A 16,658-nucleotide genomic window follows, 5' to 3' on the forward strand; every position below is an offset into this window, starting at 1 on the left:
TAAATATTTAAAGCCCTAAATACATAGATTAAGATCAGTGATGAACATGTCTTTGTTGTTGTTCCTTAAGTAGCTTTCAGAACTGACCTTTTTTAACTTCTAACAAGGCATGTGACATTCGTAATCAATTTGTTAGTTCAGTTATTCTTTTAATAAAATCATGTTTGTAACATATTTAGTACTGTGCCGGGCATGTCCTAATAATGATGCACGTTCGTGCTGTGTCACATTTATTATCACTTTTCTTTCAGGCTAAAGCTCTGGTAGAAAGTAGCCCATTTGGGAGCCTCCCTCACAAAGCTCCGGGACATGATGCCTCTGTGGATGACAATCCCTTTGGCACTCGAAAAACCAGATCTTCCTTTGGTCGCGGCTTTTTTAAAATCAAAAGTAACAAGAGGACAGCAAGTGCGCCAAACTTGGGTATGTGTGGCCAAAATGCCTTTGCCTTAATTCTTCCAGAATGAGGAAAAGATCTGTCTTTTCCCTTATTCATCTATTTGTACATTTCTCTTTCTCAGAAATGACGGTGAATGACTTGGGGGAAAAGTTAGCAAAAAATGCTTCCATGGGCTTAATTCGGAGGTAAAGATAGTGTGGACTTTCTCACCCTGCTCTCTGTTCTGGGTGTAAACTTAGAGGAAAGACCAAAAACCGTGATTCTCTCTGACGTCATTACAAGCAGTTTCCCATCTATTCCGAAAGAGGATAAAATTAACCCCATATTGACACTGCTAATGGAGTCTGTGTATAGCGTCGGAAGCACAGTGCGGTGCCCACCCTCCCTCCCAGTGTGTGTATTTTATGAGTAGGAGTTTGATCTGTGTCTCATTTTGTCACTCCCCTGTGTTCTCTCCATTGGGCTGCGTGTGATTGTGTGCGTTGTTGGGATTTCTGAAGACCGTAAGCGAAGCGCCAGTGCGCCCACCTTAGGTACCGTACACCCCGCATGCCTCCTTCGCCGGCGCCTCGCTCCCCACCGCGCTAACCCCTGCTCTTGGGCATCTGTCATCTCTAGAACGTGAGCTGGCAGCATCAGAAAACGGAGTCCTCTACTCCAGAGTGTTCCTTCCACCTCCCGCTCAAAAGGACTCTCTATAGAGCCTTTGCTTCCGAGCCTAAGCGCTGCTGTAACCCATGCTAATGGCACCTTGCGAGCAGCTCTGCGAGGACCTAGATGTGCCCAGCGGCCATCCGAGTGCAGGGCAGGAGTGCCCTGGTGTCACAAATCCAGCTCCTTCACCCCGAAGCACATATCACATCACACTAACTCGCAGGGCCTTGCGACTCCTTCTCCATGGTAACGTTTCCCCAGCCTCCAGAAAGAAATGTTTTTAGCCAAACAGGTCTGTGGAAGACACTGAAGACGTTCATTTTAGACTGACTTCTCTTAGGGGAACATTCTTCTGACGCATTATTGCTTTGAAGATGCAGGTGACATTTAGTGACAGCAGAGGTAACTTTATGTGATATCTGAGGAGTCACCCCCAAAGCGATTTTAGGAGAGGGGAAGCTCAGTTTTCCTCTTTAAAGGGCAGAATACAGTAGGGGAAAAATCCTCAAAATAAAAATAAAAACAGGATGCTTTTAAAATAAAGCTGGGCTGGGCAGCATTTTCAGGGACACCTGTAACCGTCGTGGCTGTAGGGTTTGAATGGAAACGTTCTTTTGGGTTTTCCCAATAGGTCCTATTACCTTGTATAGATATCCACAGAGGTATTCATGTAGATCAGCAAAGGTGACTTCTCTCTCTCTCTGTACCCTTAAATGTCCAGAATGAACACAAGGTGAACAAAAATGATCTCTTCAGACAACTATTTTCAAATGTTTTTGCATCTTTCTTAGAAGAAACACATTGTCAACGCTAAGAGGCAAATGCTGCTTACCATAACCTGTAATCACAGCTCTGCTTCACAGAAATTTGATTGCTTTATGCTTCACAGAAAATTGATACTTTTCATAGAAAAGTCAGCCTCTGCAACTTTTAGATCTTGCTGAAACACTGTCCCTGTGGTTTTTGTACAACTTTTACTTTGCTGTATAAAAGTGCACATTCTCACATTGAGGAAACAGCATTCCTTGTGTTTGCTAGTGTGGGATCGTCTGTTAAAAGACAGCTAAAAGAACTAGGATAGTTGATGCTAGGAGGTCTGAGAGTAGCAGACTTGGATGTTATTGTTTTATGGCAGAATCAACTGGCATTGATTTATATCAAATGAAAAATTTATGAAGACCCAGTTCATTCTTCTCTCAGTGTCTGAAACATTACATTATAAATAGGAATACATTTCTTATATAAAGAATTGCCAGGACTTGGTAAACAATTTGATGTAAATGCCAAAGGAAAGGAGGGAATGAAAAGAAAATGACAAAGAGTTTGGACTGGAATAACAGGGAGAAAATGAACTAGTATTAATGCAATATGAAATACAAAAATGTAAGAGAAGACTCTCAGGAAAATTGGATGGATTTGTTGAGTCCAAGATATCCCTGGCACATCAAATTGGGAATATCCACAGACATTCAGATACTGAAGCTGGGGAGAGAGATTATTAGGCTCAGAGATTCTGATACCAGCTGCTTATAAATGAGCAAAGCCATCATTTCGTGCTGAGCATAGAGTGCGTGAGCTTGTCAAAAGATCCTGCAGAGGGAGCCCAGGACAGAATCTTGGAATGGAAGAAGAAGAGAAAACAGTGGTACAGCAAAGAAACTTTCAGATGACAGATCTAGAAGCATGTCATGTCAGGAAGCTAAAGGAGATGACAGTTTTGGAGGAGGTAGTCAGCAGTACCAAGTGCTGTAGCAAGATTGAGTATAATTTCATTACGAATTCAGATCAGTCAAGGAAAGAATATGGTAATCCTATCCCACCTTTGAATCTCGAAGAAGTTGTAATTTGTAAGTTAATGAACTTGGTACACAATAGAGTAGGCTGTAGAGCAGAACATAGATTGGTGTTCCATTTTTAATATTTGCAGGGTGTTCTTTGTAAGTCACTGGTTTATAGACCAACAGAAGAAGAATTCTTAACAGTTGCTTAAACCAAGGAGGTTAACATCTAGTCATGTTCATTCCATATTTTAAAATTCACCAAGTTTGTATCCTGTTCTTGGAATAGCTGAAACAGAGAAGGAGACACCTGAGCACTTAGATCTGGCTGGTGTGTCGTCTCAGCCAAAAGATCCACAGGGGAGCAGTCCCTTCCAGATGTCGCCACCATCGCCGGATTCCAAAAAGAAATCTAGGGGTATCATGAGACTCTTTGGAAAGTAAGTAACAGAGCTTTGTCTTATATGTGGCTCAAATGTAGGAGTAAATGGAAAATCGGCTGAAAATAGTTACGAAATTGTAAGGCTTTTGTGATCCTTTTATGGATGGAGATTGGGATACATTAACTCATTGAATCTCAGTTAAAGTTTAAATCCAAATGTCTATTCTAACCATATGTAAGCGTCAGTTTAAAACGTTCTGATTAAAGTCGAAGGCTTCCTCAGGTCTAATGTGCTGTGTCTTCTTTTCAGACTTAGGAGAAGTCAATCAACTACATTTAACCCAGATGACATGTGTGAGCCTGAATTCAAAAGAGGAGGGACAAGGGCAACTGCAGGACCCCGATTGGGTTGGTCTCGAGATTTGGGACAATCTAACAGGTAAGAACAGTCAAACAAATGGTCTTTTGCATCTCCCAAGCATCAAGGTCTCGTGAGCACCTGTGGTGTTAGTATTGACCCTGGGTTAGACAGTCAAATCCATTGCTTACTGCTGTGCCTTGTGGAAGGCTCCATCATCTTTAGAGCAGTGCAATTCGGCTGTGGTTGGTGAAAAACTGTACAGAAGATGAGGGCTCTGTGAGCTAGGTGAGGACCCAGAGCTAAAGTATCAGCAGCATCTGTACTAGAATGGCTCTTAAATTTTACATAGGAAACAGTTATTAGTACTCTAAAGCATAGCTCTGGAAAGATGGGATAGCATAGTGGTTAAGAATAGGTTCTACAGACTTGTGGTTGCCAAGGGGGAGGGGAGGCGGGGGAGGGATGGATTGGGAGTTTGGAATTAGCAGATGCAAACCATTATATATAGGATGGATAAACAACAAGGTCCTACTGTGTAGCACAGGGAACTATATTCAACAGCCTGTAATAAAGCAGAATGGAAATGAATATGAAAAAGCAATATATATATAGATATATATGTATACCTGAATTACTTTGCTGTATACTGGAAATTAACACAACACTGACGCAGCTGTACTTTCCTTTAAAAAAAAAAGAATAGGTTCTAGAGACAGACTGCTTGGACCTGATTTCTGGCTTCACCGCTTCCTACAAGCTGAGTGACCTTGAGCCATTACTTCCATGCTCTGTGCCTCTGTTTCCCATAGTATGAATTAGTACTTACCCCAAAAGATGATTGTGACGATTAAATGAGTTAACGTGTGTTAAGTATCTGGCAAATAATAACTGTTCAGTAAACATTAGTAATTGATACAGTCTGTGAAAACACTTAAAAGACATATATTCTATCCGAATTCTTTAATTTATCAGGACTGTGTAATGTTTTTATCTATTAAGACTCTAAGAACTTTTCCTACACCCTTATCACAGTTTAGGGCTGTTTTGGAACTGCTATGTTGATTTGCTCAACAGTAAAAGAGGGTGGAGTTGGCAAATATATAGCACAAATCATTGATACTAAATCTTTTAAGATGATAATGGGCTAGAAACCTTTTACACATGGTCCTTCCCACCCAGGCAGAATGCTGGGCACAAGTTTCATCAAGGAGGAAACTCTCTTTGGCCTTCTTCAAATACCAAACAGTCTCATTTGCCATATGTTCTCTTTGTACACAGGAGAGGACTTGCTTGTGCTGTTTAAAAAAAAAAATTTTGTTCATCGCCACATTTTTTTTCCAAACAGGAACACTACTTGTAAAAACAGTAAAAGAAACTAACACAACATTGTAAGTCAACTATACTTCGATAGAAAAAAATTAATTAATTAAAAAAATAGTAAAAGAAAGCAGAAATTTGCTTTGATTGTACTTTCTCATACTCAGTGATGGCATATTGCCCTCTTCTCATTGAATACCATCTGGAGAGAAACTGTAATTCTACTAAAGTTAATTCAAGTTAGACTTGAGTTTCTTTCAGTCTGGCCTAGTGTTTTCTGATTGTAAATTCAATCTCTAAACAACATTAGCTGAAAGTAGTATAATAACTTGAGCTGTTGGTTTAACTCAGTCTTCTTCTATAAAACATGTTAAATCATGATGAATCTTTAGTGGTTTTGTTTGACATGAAGACTGTGGTCTTACAAGGGAGCTTTCATCTCCAGTATCACTTACTCCACCAAATATGTACTAAAAATTAGGCTTCCCGTAGCCAAATGTGTATCACCAGGGAATCTCCATGTCTATTGAATATGCAGTTGTTCAGCCCTGATGGTAACTTAGCGGATTGGCTTTTAATTGTTTTTCATGCGATTGTTCATTTTCCTGTAGTGACTTGGATATGCCATTTGCCAAGTGGACCAAGGAACAGGTTTGCAATTGGCTTGTGGAACAGGGCTTGGGGTCCTACCTGAACTCTGGCAAGCGCTGGATTGCATCTGGCCAAACACTTTTGCAGGCTTCTCAACAAGATCTAGAGAAGGTGAATGCTTCTCTATTTTGTTTGCACAATGGAGAGAGAGAGAGAGAGAGAGGAATATGAATGTAGATTTGTTTTATATTCCAAAAAGGGGAGTGGGTAGAGCCAGTAAGTATTCTAGAAAAAGTCTGAGTTTCCTGCTTCATGATTATTTTATTTCATGGACTTAAAGGGAGGACCTGGTCTTAATGATTCCTTATGAAACACTTAAGCCACTAGGCATTTTAATGAAAAAATAATTATATAGACGTAATAATAAAGTTTCAGTTCATATTTCTCAAAACCATTCTGTGGTTTTATCATTGGTCTGTCTTCTCATGTAATATATGCAATTCAATTTCACTTTGCAAAAGGGAAAAAAAGAGCCCTACACTTAATGTCCAGCTATTTAACATTTCTTCCCATTTAGTACAAAACATTTAGTACAAAATAGGGGTAGAATTTCTGTTATGCATGCTACAGTTCCTATCTTGCAAAGGAAGGAGCCTAGTGGGGAGTATCTAACATACCACTAAAACAACTGCGGTGGTCTTTCTAGGGGCCTTTTGTTCAGCAACATTTTACAGCCTGGGTTAGTATTCTGATTTAATGTAATTATTGGGTCTTCAATGCTGGCTTGATTTTCGAGGAATTTGCATCCTTTGCCAGTGGCACCCAGCCCATGTTGACAGAGTTGTAATGCCAGTGTTTCTTTTTATTAATTCAGGAACTTGGAATCAAGCATTTACTTCATCGAAAGAAACTCCAGCTGGCACTGCAAGCCCTGGGATCCGAAGAAGAAACCAATCATGGAAAGCTGGATTTCAACTGGGTCACTAGTAAGAGGTTTTAAATTCATGAATGAGTGAATGAATGAATTTTATACACACACACACACACACACACACATATATAGCTGCTTTTTCTTTTTTGTTGTTTTGTTTTGGTTTTTTGAATAGATCTTTATTGGAGTATAATTGCTTCACATACTGTGTTAGTTTCTGTTGCACAGCAAAGCGAATCAGCCATATGCATACACATGTCCCCATATCCCCTCCCTCTTGAGCCTCCCTCCTGTCCTCCCTACCCCACCCCTCTAGGTCATCGCAAAGCCCCCAAGCCGATCTCCCTGTGCTATGCTGCTGCTTCCCACCAGCCCACTATTTTACATTCGGTAGTGTGTGTATGTCAATGCTACTCTCACTTCGCCCCAGCTTCCCCCTCCCACCCTATGTCCTCAAGTCCACTCTCTATGTCTACCTCTTTATTCCTGCCCTGCAACTAGGTTCATCAGTACCATTTCTTTTTTTTTTTTAGATTCCATATATATGCGTTAGCAGACGGTATTTGTTTTTCTCTTTCTGACTGACTTCACTCTGTATGACAGACTCTAGGTCCATCCACCTCACTACAAATAACTCAATTTCATTTCCTTTTATGGCTGAGTAATATTCCATTGTATATATGTGCCACATCTTCTTTATCCATTCATCTGTGGATGGACACTTAGGTTGGTTCCATGTTCTGACTATTGTAAATAGTGCTGCAGTGAACATTGTGGTACATGACTCTTTTTGAATTATGGTTTTCTCTTTTTCATCACAAGAATGGGTGTTCTGTGGGTCATTAATGACACTCATTTCTATCCTTAGGATGGTTGGATGATATTGGTCTCCCCCAGTACAAGACCCAGTTTGATGAAGGACGGGTAGATGGTCGAATGCTTCATTACATGACTGTTGTAAGTAACTCACTCCTGGGGTTTGGGGGGGATAAAACTGTTTTTCTCTGAAAAACACAGAAATAGGGTAAGCAAAATACAGTGTTTTCACAGTGATTCCGCTGGAGTTTGAAGGGGTTGTTTTAACTTGAGGAGAGGGGCAGGCATATTTTTCTAAGTTGAAGTTGTAGGATTTGGTGATTGCAATAGCCTTGGGAATTTTGAAATCCTGATTTAAGCTATGTGAAACCTAACTGAAATTAAGTTATCCAAACAGTTGATTTTGTGTATATTCAATAACATAGACATTGAAGTGTACACTTTCAATGGGTGAAGTTTATGCTCTGTGAATTATATGTCATCAAAATGTTGAAAATGAGAGAATGTAGAGTTTTGCAGCCCTGGCAGTTTCTAAGGGATATGTTCCTATAAGCAGTGACCACTCAAAAGGCTGGGACTTGTCATCCACTGGGACTTTCTTTTCCCTTCCCTTCCACTTTTGAGCACTGTTTCCTGAAACCCCCAGCCCGTCTCACTTCAAACCAGTTCTGCTGGATTTACTGGAGTAAAGCAGAGATAGGCCTTCACTCTCATTCCTTCATTACTGTTTCATATTTTTAGCCTCTGTCCAATGGGTAGAAGGACTTTTCCCTACTTTATGGCAGTGGAGAAAGATGGGTTCCGGGAGAACTTGTTCTAGACTCCATGATACTAGGAGTGTTCTGCCTAAGATGCTTTTATTTAAACAGCCTTTTGTGGATTCGACTACCACAAGTATCTTGTTAAAATAAGTTGGAAGTTTCAAACAGCTAACTTAACTTATTTAGGAATTTTTCAATATCAAAGAAATTTGGGGTTCAGCTCATTTTCTTCTCCATCCCTGAACCAAAGTCTGAACCGTGGTGGGCACATGATGTAAACTGAAGGTAAAATAACACGAACGTGTGGCATGTTGCATACTTACTGTGTGCCAGACACTCTTTCAAACACTTTGCTCATAATTAATACTCAGTTCTCAGCACTCTGTTATCCCCAGCTTTCAGATGAGGAAACAAAAGAATTGAGACATTGGGTAACTTAACCAAGTTTCCACTGTTAGAAAGCAGTAGGAAATCAGAGCATTTGTGCCTGTTTGCCTGCCTATCTAGGTATGGGTGTGTTCCTGTGGGAATGTGAGCAAATTGAGGCTGAAAATCACAAAAGGCAAATGTATAACCTTTGCGGCTATAAAAGAATAAATTACCTTAGAAAATTTGACCCCGGAATCCTAAGTCACAAAAAGTCTGTTCGAAATTGGTATCCTGGATTGGATCCTGGGTCAGAAAAAGGACCTAGTAGAAACACTGGTGAAATCTGAATAAAACCTGGGTTTAATTGAATTTTATTATTGTCTGTGTTAAGTTTTTAGTTTTGCTGAATATCGTGGTTATATAAGGTGTTAACATTAGAAGAAGCTGGATGAAGGGTCTGTGGGACTCTGTACTATCTTTGGCAACTCCTCTGTAAATCTAAAATTACTTAAAAGATTTTTTAAAATCCCCCCCTCAAAAAAGCGTGTCTTGATTTAAAAGAAATCCCTACTTTTAAAATCCCTTGAACTAAAATAATGAACATTTTATTTACATTGTAAACATTATGCATAACCCACGTGGAAACGTTTTGAATGGGTGTCTCAATCTTAGATTAAAATACGTTAAATGCCCTTTCTAACCTATCCTCAGGCACTGTTTTTAAGACATTAATCTAGAAAAAATTCAGGAAATAATTTTTCCTCAGTAAGTAGTCTTAAGGATTTAAACTGTTTTATAATTTTATTTTTAAAATATCTCTGTAATAGGTTAATTTTTTTCCTGTATTAAGAAATGTGTTCTCGGTAAGGTGTGCCTAAAATGGATGTTTTCCTTGTTTATTTTCTGGGCGTGTTTGGAAGTAGATTGGTGCTTATCTTGACACGGGCCCCCCACTCCCCCAAATTACCTTCTTCTAAAATAATTTGGTGTGTTTGAAAAGTTCCCAGTAGCCACAGACTGGTGAAAGTTATTCCTTAAAGGAATCACTTGGTGATATATGTTGCTACATATAACTTCTTCATTTCTCTTCTCTCTTGCTTCTCACCAGAAGCTTTGCATCGATTAACATATAATTTTTCCAAAACTGTTCACAGCGTCTGCTAGATAAAGCACAATATTCTAGAACCAGAGATTTCTCGAGGCTGGGGCGATAGCGTAATAGGAGCACTCTTCTGGTTTTCCCCCAAACTGTGATGTGCCTTAGCTCAGAAAACCAGCTCTTGGCCATCGGTGAACATTGCTTGCTCTCAGTTATCTGTTTTATCAAATCAAATCATAGCAGGTCACCTTTTGTCGTGGCCTAGCGAGTGCTTTTCAAACTGTGTTTTTCAGAGCTGTGCAGTCCCACAGTCTTATCTCAGTGGAAGAGAGAGGAACAGGTAGAAGTCAGCTTCAGTTGGGACAACATGAACTTTGGTTCCCTTCTATTGTATACTGGGGTCCTAGAGAAAATTTTGTTCAGCACAGGAAAAAGAGTTCTGTTACTACATAAAAGCTTTGAAAATCCTGACAAGCCCTTGAGGCCTATTGTTAGAGGTGCACTTCTACTTTTAATTGAGTTTTCTGAGGTTTCCCTGAGAAGGTTCTCCTGCTCTAGGTCTGCTCAGTGAGCGCCTCTTTCTGTTTTGTTTTGCAGGATGACTTACTGTCTTTGAAGGTCATGAGCGTGCTCCATCATCTCAGTATCAAGAGGGCCATCCAAGTCCTAAGGATCAATAACTTTGAACCAAACTGTCTGCGGAGGCGACCCTCTGACGAGGTAGCATCTGAGGTTGAGGTTTACACAGCATACACATTCCGTGCATGTGACTGCCCGTGTGGAGACACTAAGACCCATTTCCTCTTGGAGGCTTCAGGGAAGGAAAGCATCTGGTTCCCTCAGAGCCTCGAATCCAGCCTCATTTACTTCTGAGGCTTTGTCTTCCTATATTCCTTCCTTTCCCCCCGGGATGGTTCTGCCTGTATAACTGAAGCCAAGGATTGTGTTCTAGTTTTCCTTCCTCCTTTCTTGGGTGTATTTTATTTTCTTGCCTCCTTAAGCCCCAAAGTTAAATCACTGTGAAGACTACCTTTCCTAAAGCCCTGCTTTATTAGAATGCAAGAAACTTAAAACTCTGGGACACAGGTTCCTTAAAAGAGAATTCAAACTAGCAAACACCTTTTTACCTTTTTCTCTATCAACATTTAGTGGGATGTAGAACAACTCCGCTGCATGAGGCAGGATCTTCAGAACGAGCATGCAGGTTTAATATTTGGAACCCCATAGTCAGTGACTGAAGCTCTGGGTGGTGGTTTTGTTCCCACAGAATAGCATCACCCCATCAGAGGTTCAGCAGTGGACCAATCATCGCGTGATGGAGTGGCTGCGCTCCGTGGACTTGGCGGAATATGCCCCCAATCTCAGAGGCAGTGGTGTCCATGGTGGGCTCATGGTAAAACTCTGTTTTCATTTAAAACCGACTTCTTATCATTGTGTTTCCATCAGTCTAATGAGTAGGCTCTTACCTGTTGGCTGGTCATGATCCTAAAGTCATCTAACTGAACTCTCCTGCAACATTTCTAGTGAATCTTTACTTTCAGAGTATTCTGTCCCATAGTTTTTACTTATATCATATAACTCTAGATTGGATTTAAACCCATTTCTCTTTTATTATCCTCTTTCATGTTGGATAACATCTGGCCACTGGCTCTCATATGATCATGTTTTAAAATCCCTGCAGAGATACGGACTATATTTCTGCACGTTGATGTTGCATAAGGAGTTGGCTCCCAAAGGTACCACTTCAGAGAGGCAGAAGCCCCAGCTTTGTAATGCCTGGATGTCAGGACCAGCTCTACTTCTCACTAGCTTAGGCAAAACAAAGAAAAGATATTTAAATTGAAGATCAAAGTCCATAGTCTATCTCACTGGGCTGTTGAGAGGGCCATTGGAGATAACTAAGTGGAAGAGCTTTGCAGATTATAGAGCACAGTGCAGACATGTATGATACCTGGTGTCTTAAAGAATCTTATTTTTTCCTGTAGGTTCTAGAACCTCGTTTTAATGTGGAAACAATGGCTCAGTTACTGAACATCCCACCAAGCAAGACCCTGCTGCGAAGACATTTGGCCACTCATTTCAACCTTCTGATCGGTGCTGAGGCCCAACACCAGAAGCGGGATGCCATGGAGTTACCAGATTATGTACTTTTAACAGCTACTGCCAAAGTGAAGGTTGGTTCAAGCTCCTACCATTTAATAGTTGCCTTTAGCAAAGGCTCAGTTTTGACTGTTACCTGGCTATCCCATTTTCTGAGGTTTACTAAGTTTTGTGGATGGGTTGAAGGTAAATGCATCTTTAAGAGTAATTAGGAAAATGCATTTTTGAAGGTTTCCTTCTGGGGGGAATCTTTGCTCAAATCATTTATTTTATTAGAGTTAACAATATAAGGAACCTGATATCGGCTTCTATAATTGATGTTTTGCCAATGCAGAAAGCCCATGACTTGGGCCCAGTATTGATTGCAGTTATCCTATGGATAAATCAAGCATGAGAGGAGGATTTCTTCTCATACTTATCATTAAGCAGCCTTGCAAGCTAGGAAAAGATAATTAAGAAATGATCCACAGGGCTTCCCTGGTGGCGCAGTGGTTGAGAGTCCACCTGCCGATGCAGGGGACACGGGTTTGTGCCCCAGTCCAGGAGGATCCCACATGCCGCGGAGCGGCTGGGCCCGTGAGCCATGGCCGCTGAGCCTGCGCGTCCGGAGCCTGTGTTCCGCAGCGGGAGGGGCCACAACAGTGAGAGGCCCGCGTACCGCAAAAAAAAAACAAAGAAATGATCCACAGTAGACCAGCAGAGAATGGGTATCTCCAGATTTACCTGGATTCATGGATCATACCAAATTCAGATCACTTTTTCTTCTTTAAATCACTCTTCCGTGAGCTCTTCTGAGTCCGTTATCTCAACTAACGGAATGTAGAGGTAGGGTTTATTGATTCCTCCACGGATGTGGCTCCTCCACAAACTTTTTTTTTTTAAACCACTTTTACCTACCCGACACTTCCTCTTTAGCTCCCTTTCTCCCTTAAAAGATGTACCAGATTTAGGGGCTTCCCTGGTGGCGCAGTGGTTGAGAGTCCGCCTGCCGATGCAGGGGACACGGGTTCGTGCCCTGGTCCGGGAGGATCCCACGTGCCGCAGAGCGGCTGGGCCCGTGAGCCATGGCCGCTGAGCCTGCGTGTCCGGAGCCTGTGCTCCGCAACGGGAGAGACTGCAACAATGAGAGGCCCGCGTACCGCAAAAAAAAAAAAAAAAAAAAAAAATGGTGATATACCAGATTTGAAACCTCTGAGAGATTCTGTTCTATTTAAATTCTCAGCGTCGGCCTGATCCCCATCCCCTTTTAACATATAGTCTCAGGGACTATCCAGTGAAAAGATGGAGTTTCTCTTCTCTCACTGGAAATTCTCTCTCCAGTAGAGCGGGTTTCTTTTCAGCAGTTACCAGTCCTGTTATGGAAGCATAATAGGCATACAGGATAATCATAGCCTTACCCAAAAAGAAAATACAGTAATGGCCATTTTCTTTTGCTGATCTTAGATTAGAAAACCTTGCAAAATTGAATTCAGCCCTGAGAAACCTCATTGCATTAAGGTCTGTCTATCAAAACTAAGGCTCTTGGCATATTTTGCTTTTCACAGTGACTACCCAGCTAGTTGGTATGAATAAGGAGGACAAGCTTAATCTTCTGAGAGTCATAATAAGGATCCTTTATCACATTTGGATGTCAGTCATATGCCTAGGATGCCTTTGTTTCTCTTATACCCACTTAATCATCCAATTGCTTTTCTCTGTAGTGTGAATAATTAAATTATACATGTTATTGGTCCTTTTCATATGAATTTTATCAAGTCCCTGGATGTTTTTGTTTGCTTTTCTTTTAAAGCCAAAGAAACTTACCTTCAGCAATTTTGGGAATCTGAGAAAGAAGAAACAGGAAGATGGGGAGGAATATGTTTGTCCAATGGAATTGGGACAGGCCTCAGGAGGTACATCTAAGAAAGGATTTAAGCCTGGTTTGGACATGCACCTGTATGATGAGGACGACTTGGACCGGTTAGAGCAGGTAAACATAACCCTATATACCTGTTTTAAAGTTCTTCCAGTATTGGGCTTCCCTGGTGGCGCAGTGGTTGAGAGTCTGCCTGCCGATGCAGGGGACACGGGTTCGTGCCCCGGTCCGGGAAGATCCCACATGCCGCGGAGCGGCTGGGCCCATGAGCCATGGCCGCTGAGCCTGCGCGTCCGGAGCCTGTGCTCCGCAACGGGAGAGGCCACAACAGTGAGAGGCCCGCATACCACAAAAAAAAAATAAGTTCTTCCAGTATTGAAACACTAAATGAAAACTTAGTGCACTGTGTCTACTAACTAAAGACGTTTTCCTTAAATGCCTACAAATAAAGATAATAATATAATGATAAAAGTGAGAACTTAACAGATTGCTTACTACATCCCAGGCACTACCCTAAGCATGTAACGTGTTAATGTTCAGGGTAATCCTAACACATGGGGAGTATTGTTATCCTCATTTTAGAGATAAGGAAACTGAGACACAGAATGGTTAAGTAACTTACACAAGATAGAAGAGCTGGTAGAATCACTGGGATTCTAACCTGCCCGGCTGGTTTCAAAGCCTGCGCTATTTTTACCTATGTTATACCATCTCAGTATTAAGGAAATCTATGTATTAAAACAAGTGAGGAACGGACAGCTCATACTCCTTAGCCTTTTCAGTATGTGGGCATGCATCTGAATATTGCCTTCTAATTAACAGTCTGCTGGTGCCATTATCAACATCAGAGCATTAGGCTACATGTGCCAGTAAAGTGTTTCTTCTCATCTTTAACATCCAGTTGCATTAGTGGGAGGAGATGCAACAGAAGTGTTCTGTTGCTCCTATCCCGTTCAGTACCACTTGCACTATTTCTTCATAGATTTGTGTTCATTTTGCTGTGCTTTCCTTGAAATTATTGCAAATGAGTAGCCATGTCATGGTATGTTCATTGCAGATGGAAGACTCAGAAGGGACAGTGAGACAGATAGGCGCATTCTCCGAGGGCATCAACAATCTAACCGTAAGTTGTAAAACGAATTTCAAATGTTCTTCTAAAAATAAGTTTGAGAGTGACCCCAAAGGACTGCATGTGTAGTGGAGAGTGGGTGGTGCAGAGTGCGTGGCACTCGGTGTGTGTGACTCCCACCTCCTTGTCTTCCAGCACATGTTAAAGGAAGACGAGATGTTTAAAGATTTTGCTGCCCGTTCCCCCAGCGCCAGCATCACCGATGAAGACTCAAATGTCTGACCGCAGCACCTGGATGAGCACGGGGAACCCTTCATCTTTGTTCCGCTTTATTTCTCAAACAGTCACAGTATCTACAATAAGCAACAGATTGTATATTGTTCATCATTCCCACTTCTCGTTTAGAAGTGGAAATGGAAAGCAGGGAATAGGTGCCGATTCTAAAGTTGCCATGACAAATAAGACACTGGTGAATGAGAGTATAATCGTTTTTCCTCTATTTAATGTAAAGAAAAAAAATCTGTGATATATTATATTTAAAGTGTTGCATTTAATATGAGTATTTTGCCATAGTGTTTCCATCTACATTCACAGCGTGGAGGATTTGGGAAGCAGTAACCAGTGAGGGAATGATTTTTGACAGCACTGCAGCCCTTGAAGCAGGACGTTATATGCTTTCAAAATCAACATGTGGAATTTCTTTAAGCGTTCAGTGCGCCCACTAAATGCCAGCCACACCTCCACGTGCCTCCACATATTGTCCCATTTTTATATATTTTTCTAAATATATGTATATACTTAGTACATAGAAAATAGAACTTTTATTTTGTGACATAAGGAAGATGGTAAAAAGATCACATTAAAAAAAATACAGTGATCAAAATTTTCGTATGCCAGCTGGTTCTTGGAGAGGTCATAAATGATCTTTCTTTCTCCAAAACTGAATTTAATGATGTTGATCATGCCGACTAAATTAGCATATATGACATACCCCTTCTTTGATGATACATCACAAAATTGTTGAATAGCTTTTTAAGAATTTCAACCTTAATCTTGGATCCTCTTACCTCATAAGGGAGAACTTGAGGGACATTTAAATACTATTAACTTGAATGCATTCAGAAACTCCCCCAAATTTTGTAGAGATAATTTCTGAAGAAACAAACAAAACAAAACAAAGCCCTTTACAGTATTAAGCTTCTTATCTTCCTCTTTGCTAAATATATCATTACATCAAAATACTGACAGTCTTCCTAATGTTATTAATTGTACATTTCTCAGGCTATTAGTGAATGGGATTTTTTTTAAAAAGCTGGATACTTGTCTGAATATTTTGTCTCAATCAGAGTTCAGTAACTCAAAGCCTGCAAAATTAGTTTCATAATGGCTATATTGTGATGATAAAATGCAGTTCATGTTTTTCTGTAGCACAGGTCCCAGACATTCTTTATAAAGAAAGCTGCAACAAAAACTGTTACTATGTTTATTATTTTCTAGGGGCATTAGAAAGAATATTCTATTTTTTATTCAGTACTTCATCATTACTCATGATAGCCAATGGTGGTAAAGACAGGTTTTCACAAATTGGCATAGGGTGGGTAGTTCAGTATATGTCAGTGGACTTGCTTAATAAACTGTATTTGAATGTCAGTGGTATGATCTTTCAAGCTAACAAGTTAGCAAGCTTTTCATCAAGGAACCTGTGATACTAAATTACTATTTATTCATAACTAAAATACTTCAATGCTAATAATAATCTTTTGCCCCCTATCATTCATTATTTGGTAACCGTATTGGACTCTTACCGTATTTGTGTTTTATTTTAATGTGAATATGTGTCACCATTTGAAAAACAATTTGTTATTCAAACCTGGTTAAAAATACCAGGAGACAGTTATAGATGCCAAGTATTCTTTATTCAGGACAATGTAACATCACTGATGATATGTGATATGGTTAAAATTTTTTGATGGTATATATTTTATTTACAAAATATTATGCACTGCTGGTATTACCATATGAAAAGAAATAAAGTCAATTGATAATTGCCTCATATTTTTATCGTCTGTTACTTTCTTTTCCTTTGCTTGGAATAACCAGTAGCCTTTATTTCTGCTATAGAGAAGAGTAACACCAACTCTTTATAGTTCACAAACTCCCATAAATTTGTTTGAG

At 40.3% G+C, this 16,658-nt stretch overlaps 1 protein-coding gene across 12 annotated transcripts in view; it reads left to right on the forward strand.

Annotated features, from left to right (window-relative positions):
• The window catches only part of PPFIBP1 (PPFIA binding protein 1), a 176,092-nt gene extending 159,554 nt beyond the window's left edge, over positions 1 to 16,538 (forward strand). For 8 of the 12 annotated variants that reach the window (XM_049694179.1, XM_049694183.1, XM_049694182.1 and 5 more), the window contains 13 exons: positions 252 to 423; positions 901 to 933; positions 3,122 to 3,272; positions 3,525 to 3,653; positions 5,504 to 5,654; positions 6,358 to 6,469; positions 7,283 to 7,371; positions 10,057 to 10,179; positions 10,727 to 10,852; positions 11,445 to 11,633; positions 13,349 to 13,528; positions 14,472 to 14,537; positions 14,679 to 16,538. In XM_049694179.1, the coding sequence (XP_049550136.1) occupies positions 252 to 423; positions 901 to 933; positions 3,122 to 3,272; positions 3,525 to 3,653; positions 5,504 to 5,654; positions 6,358 to 6,469; positions 7,283 to 7,371; positions 10,057 to 10,179; positions 10,727 to 10,852; positions 11,445 to 11,633; positions 13,349 to 13,528; positions 14,472 to 14,537; positions 14,679 to 14,765 (1,608 nt within the window). In that variant the 3' untranslated portion in view covers positions 14,766 to 16,538. The remainder of the gene's footprint in view (positions 1 to 251; positions 424 to 900; positions 934 to 3,121; positions 3,273 to 3,524; positions 3,654 to 5,503; positions 5,655 to 6,357; positions 6,470 to 7,282; positions 7,372 to 10,056; positions 10,180 to 10,726; positions 10,853 to 11,444; positions 11,634 to 13,348; positions 13,529 to 14,471; positions 14,538 to 14,678) is intronic. The other 4 variants (XM_049694184.1, XM_049694186.1, XM_049694187.1 and 1 more) reach the window with 1 other exon arrangement.
• The last annotated feature ends 120 nt before the right edge of the window (positions 16,539 to 16,658 follow it).

This window comes from Orcinus orca, chromosome 11, assembly GCF_937001465.1.
Source record: "Orcinus orca chromosome 11, mOrcOrc1.1, whole genome shotgun sequence".
In the NCBI taxonomy this organism is placed as follows: Eukaryota; Metazoa; Chordata; class Mammalia; order Artiodactyla; family Delphinidae; genus Orcinus; species Orcinus orca.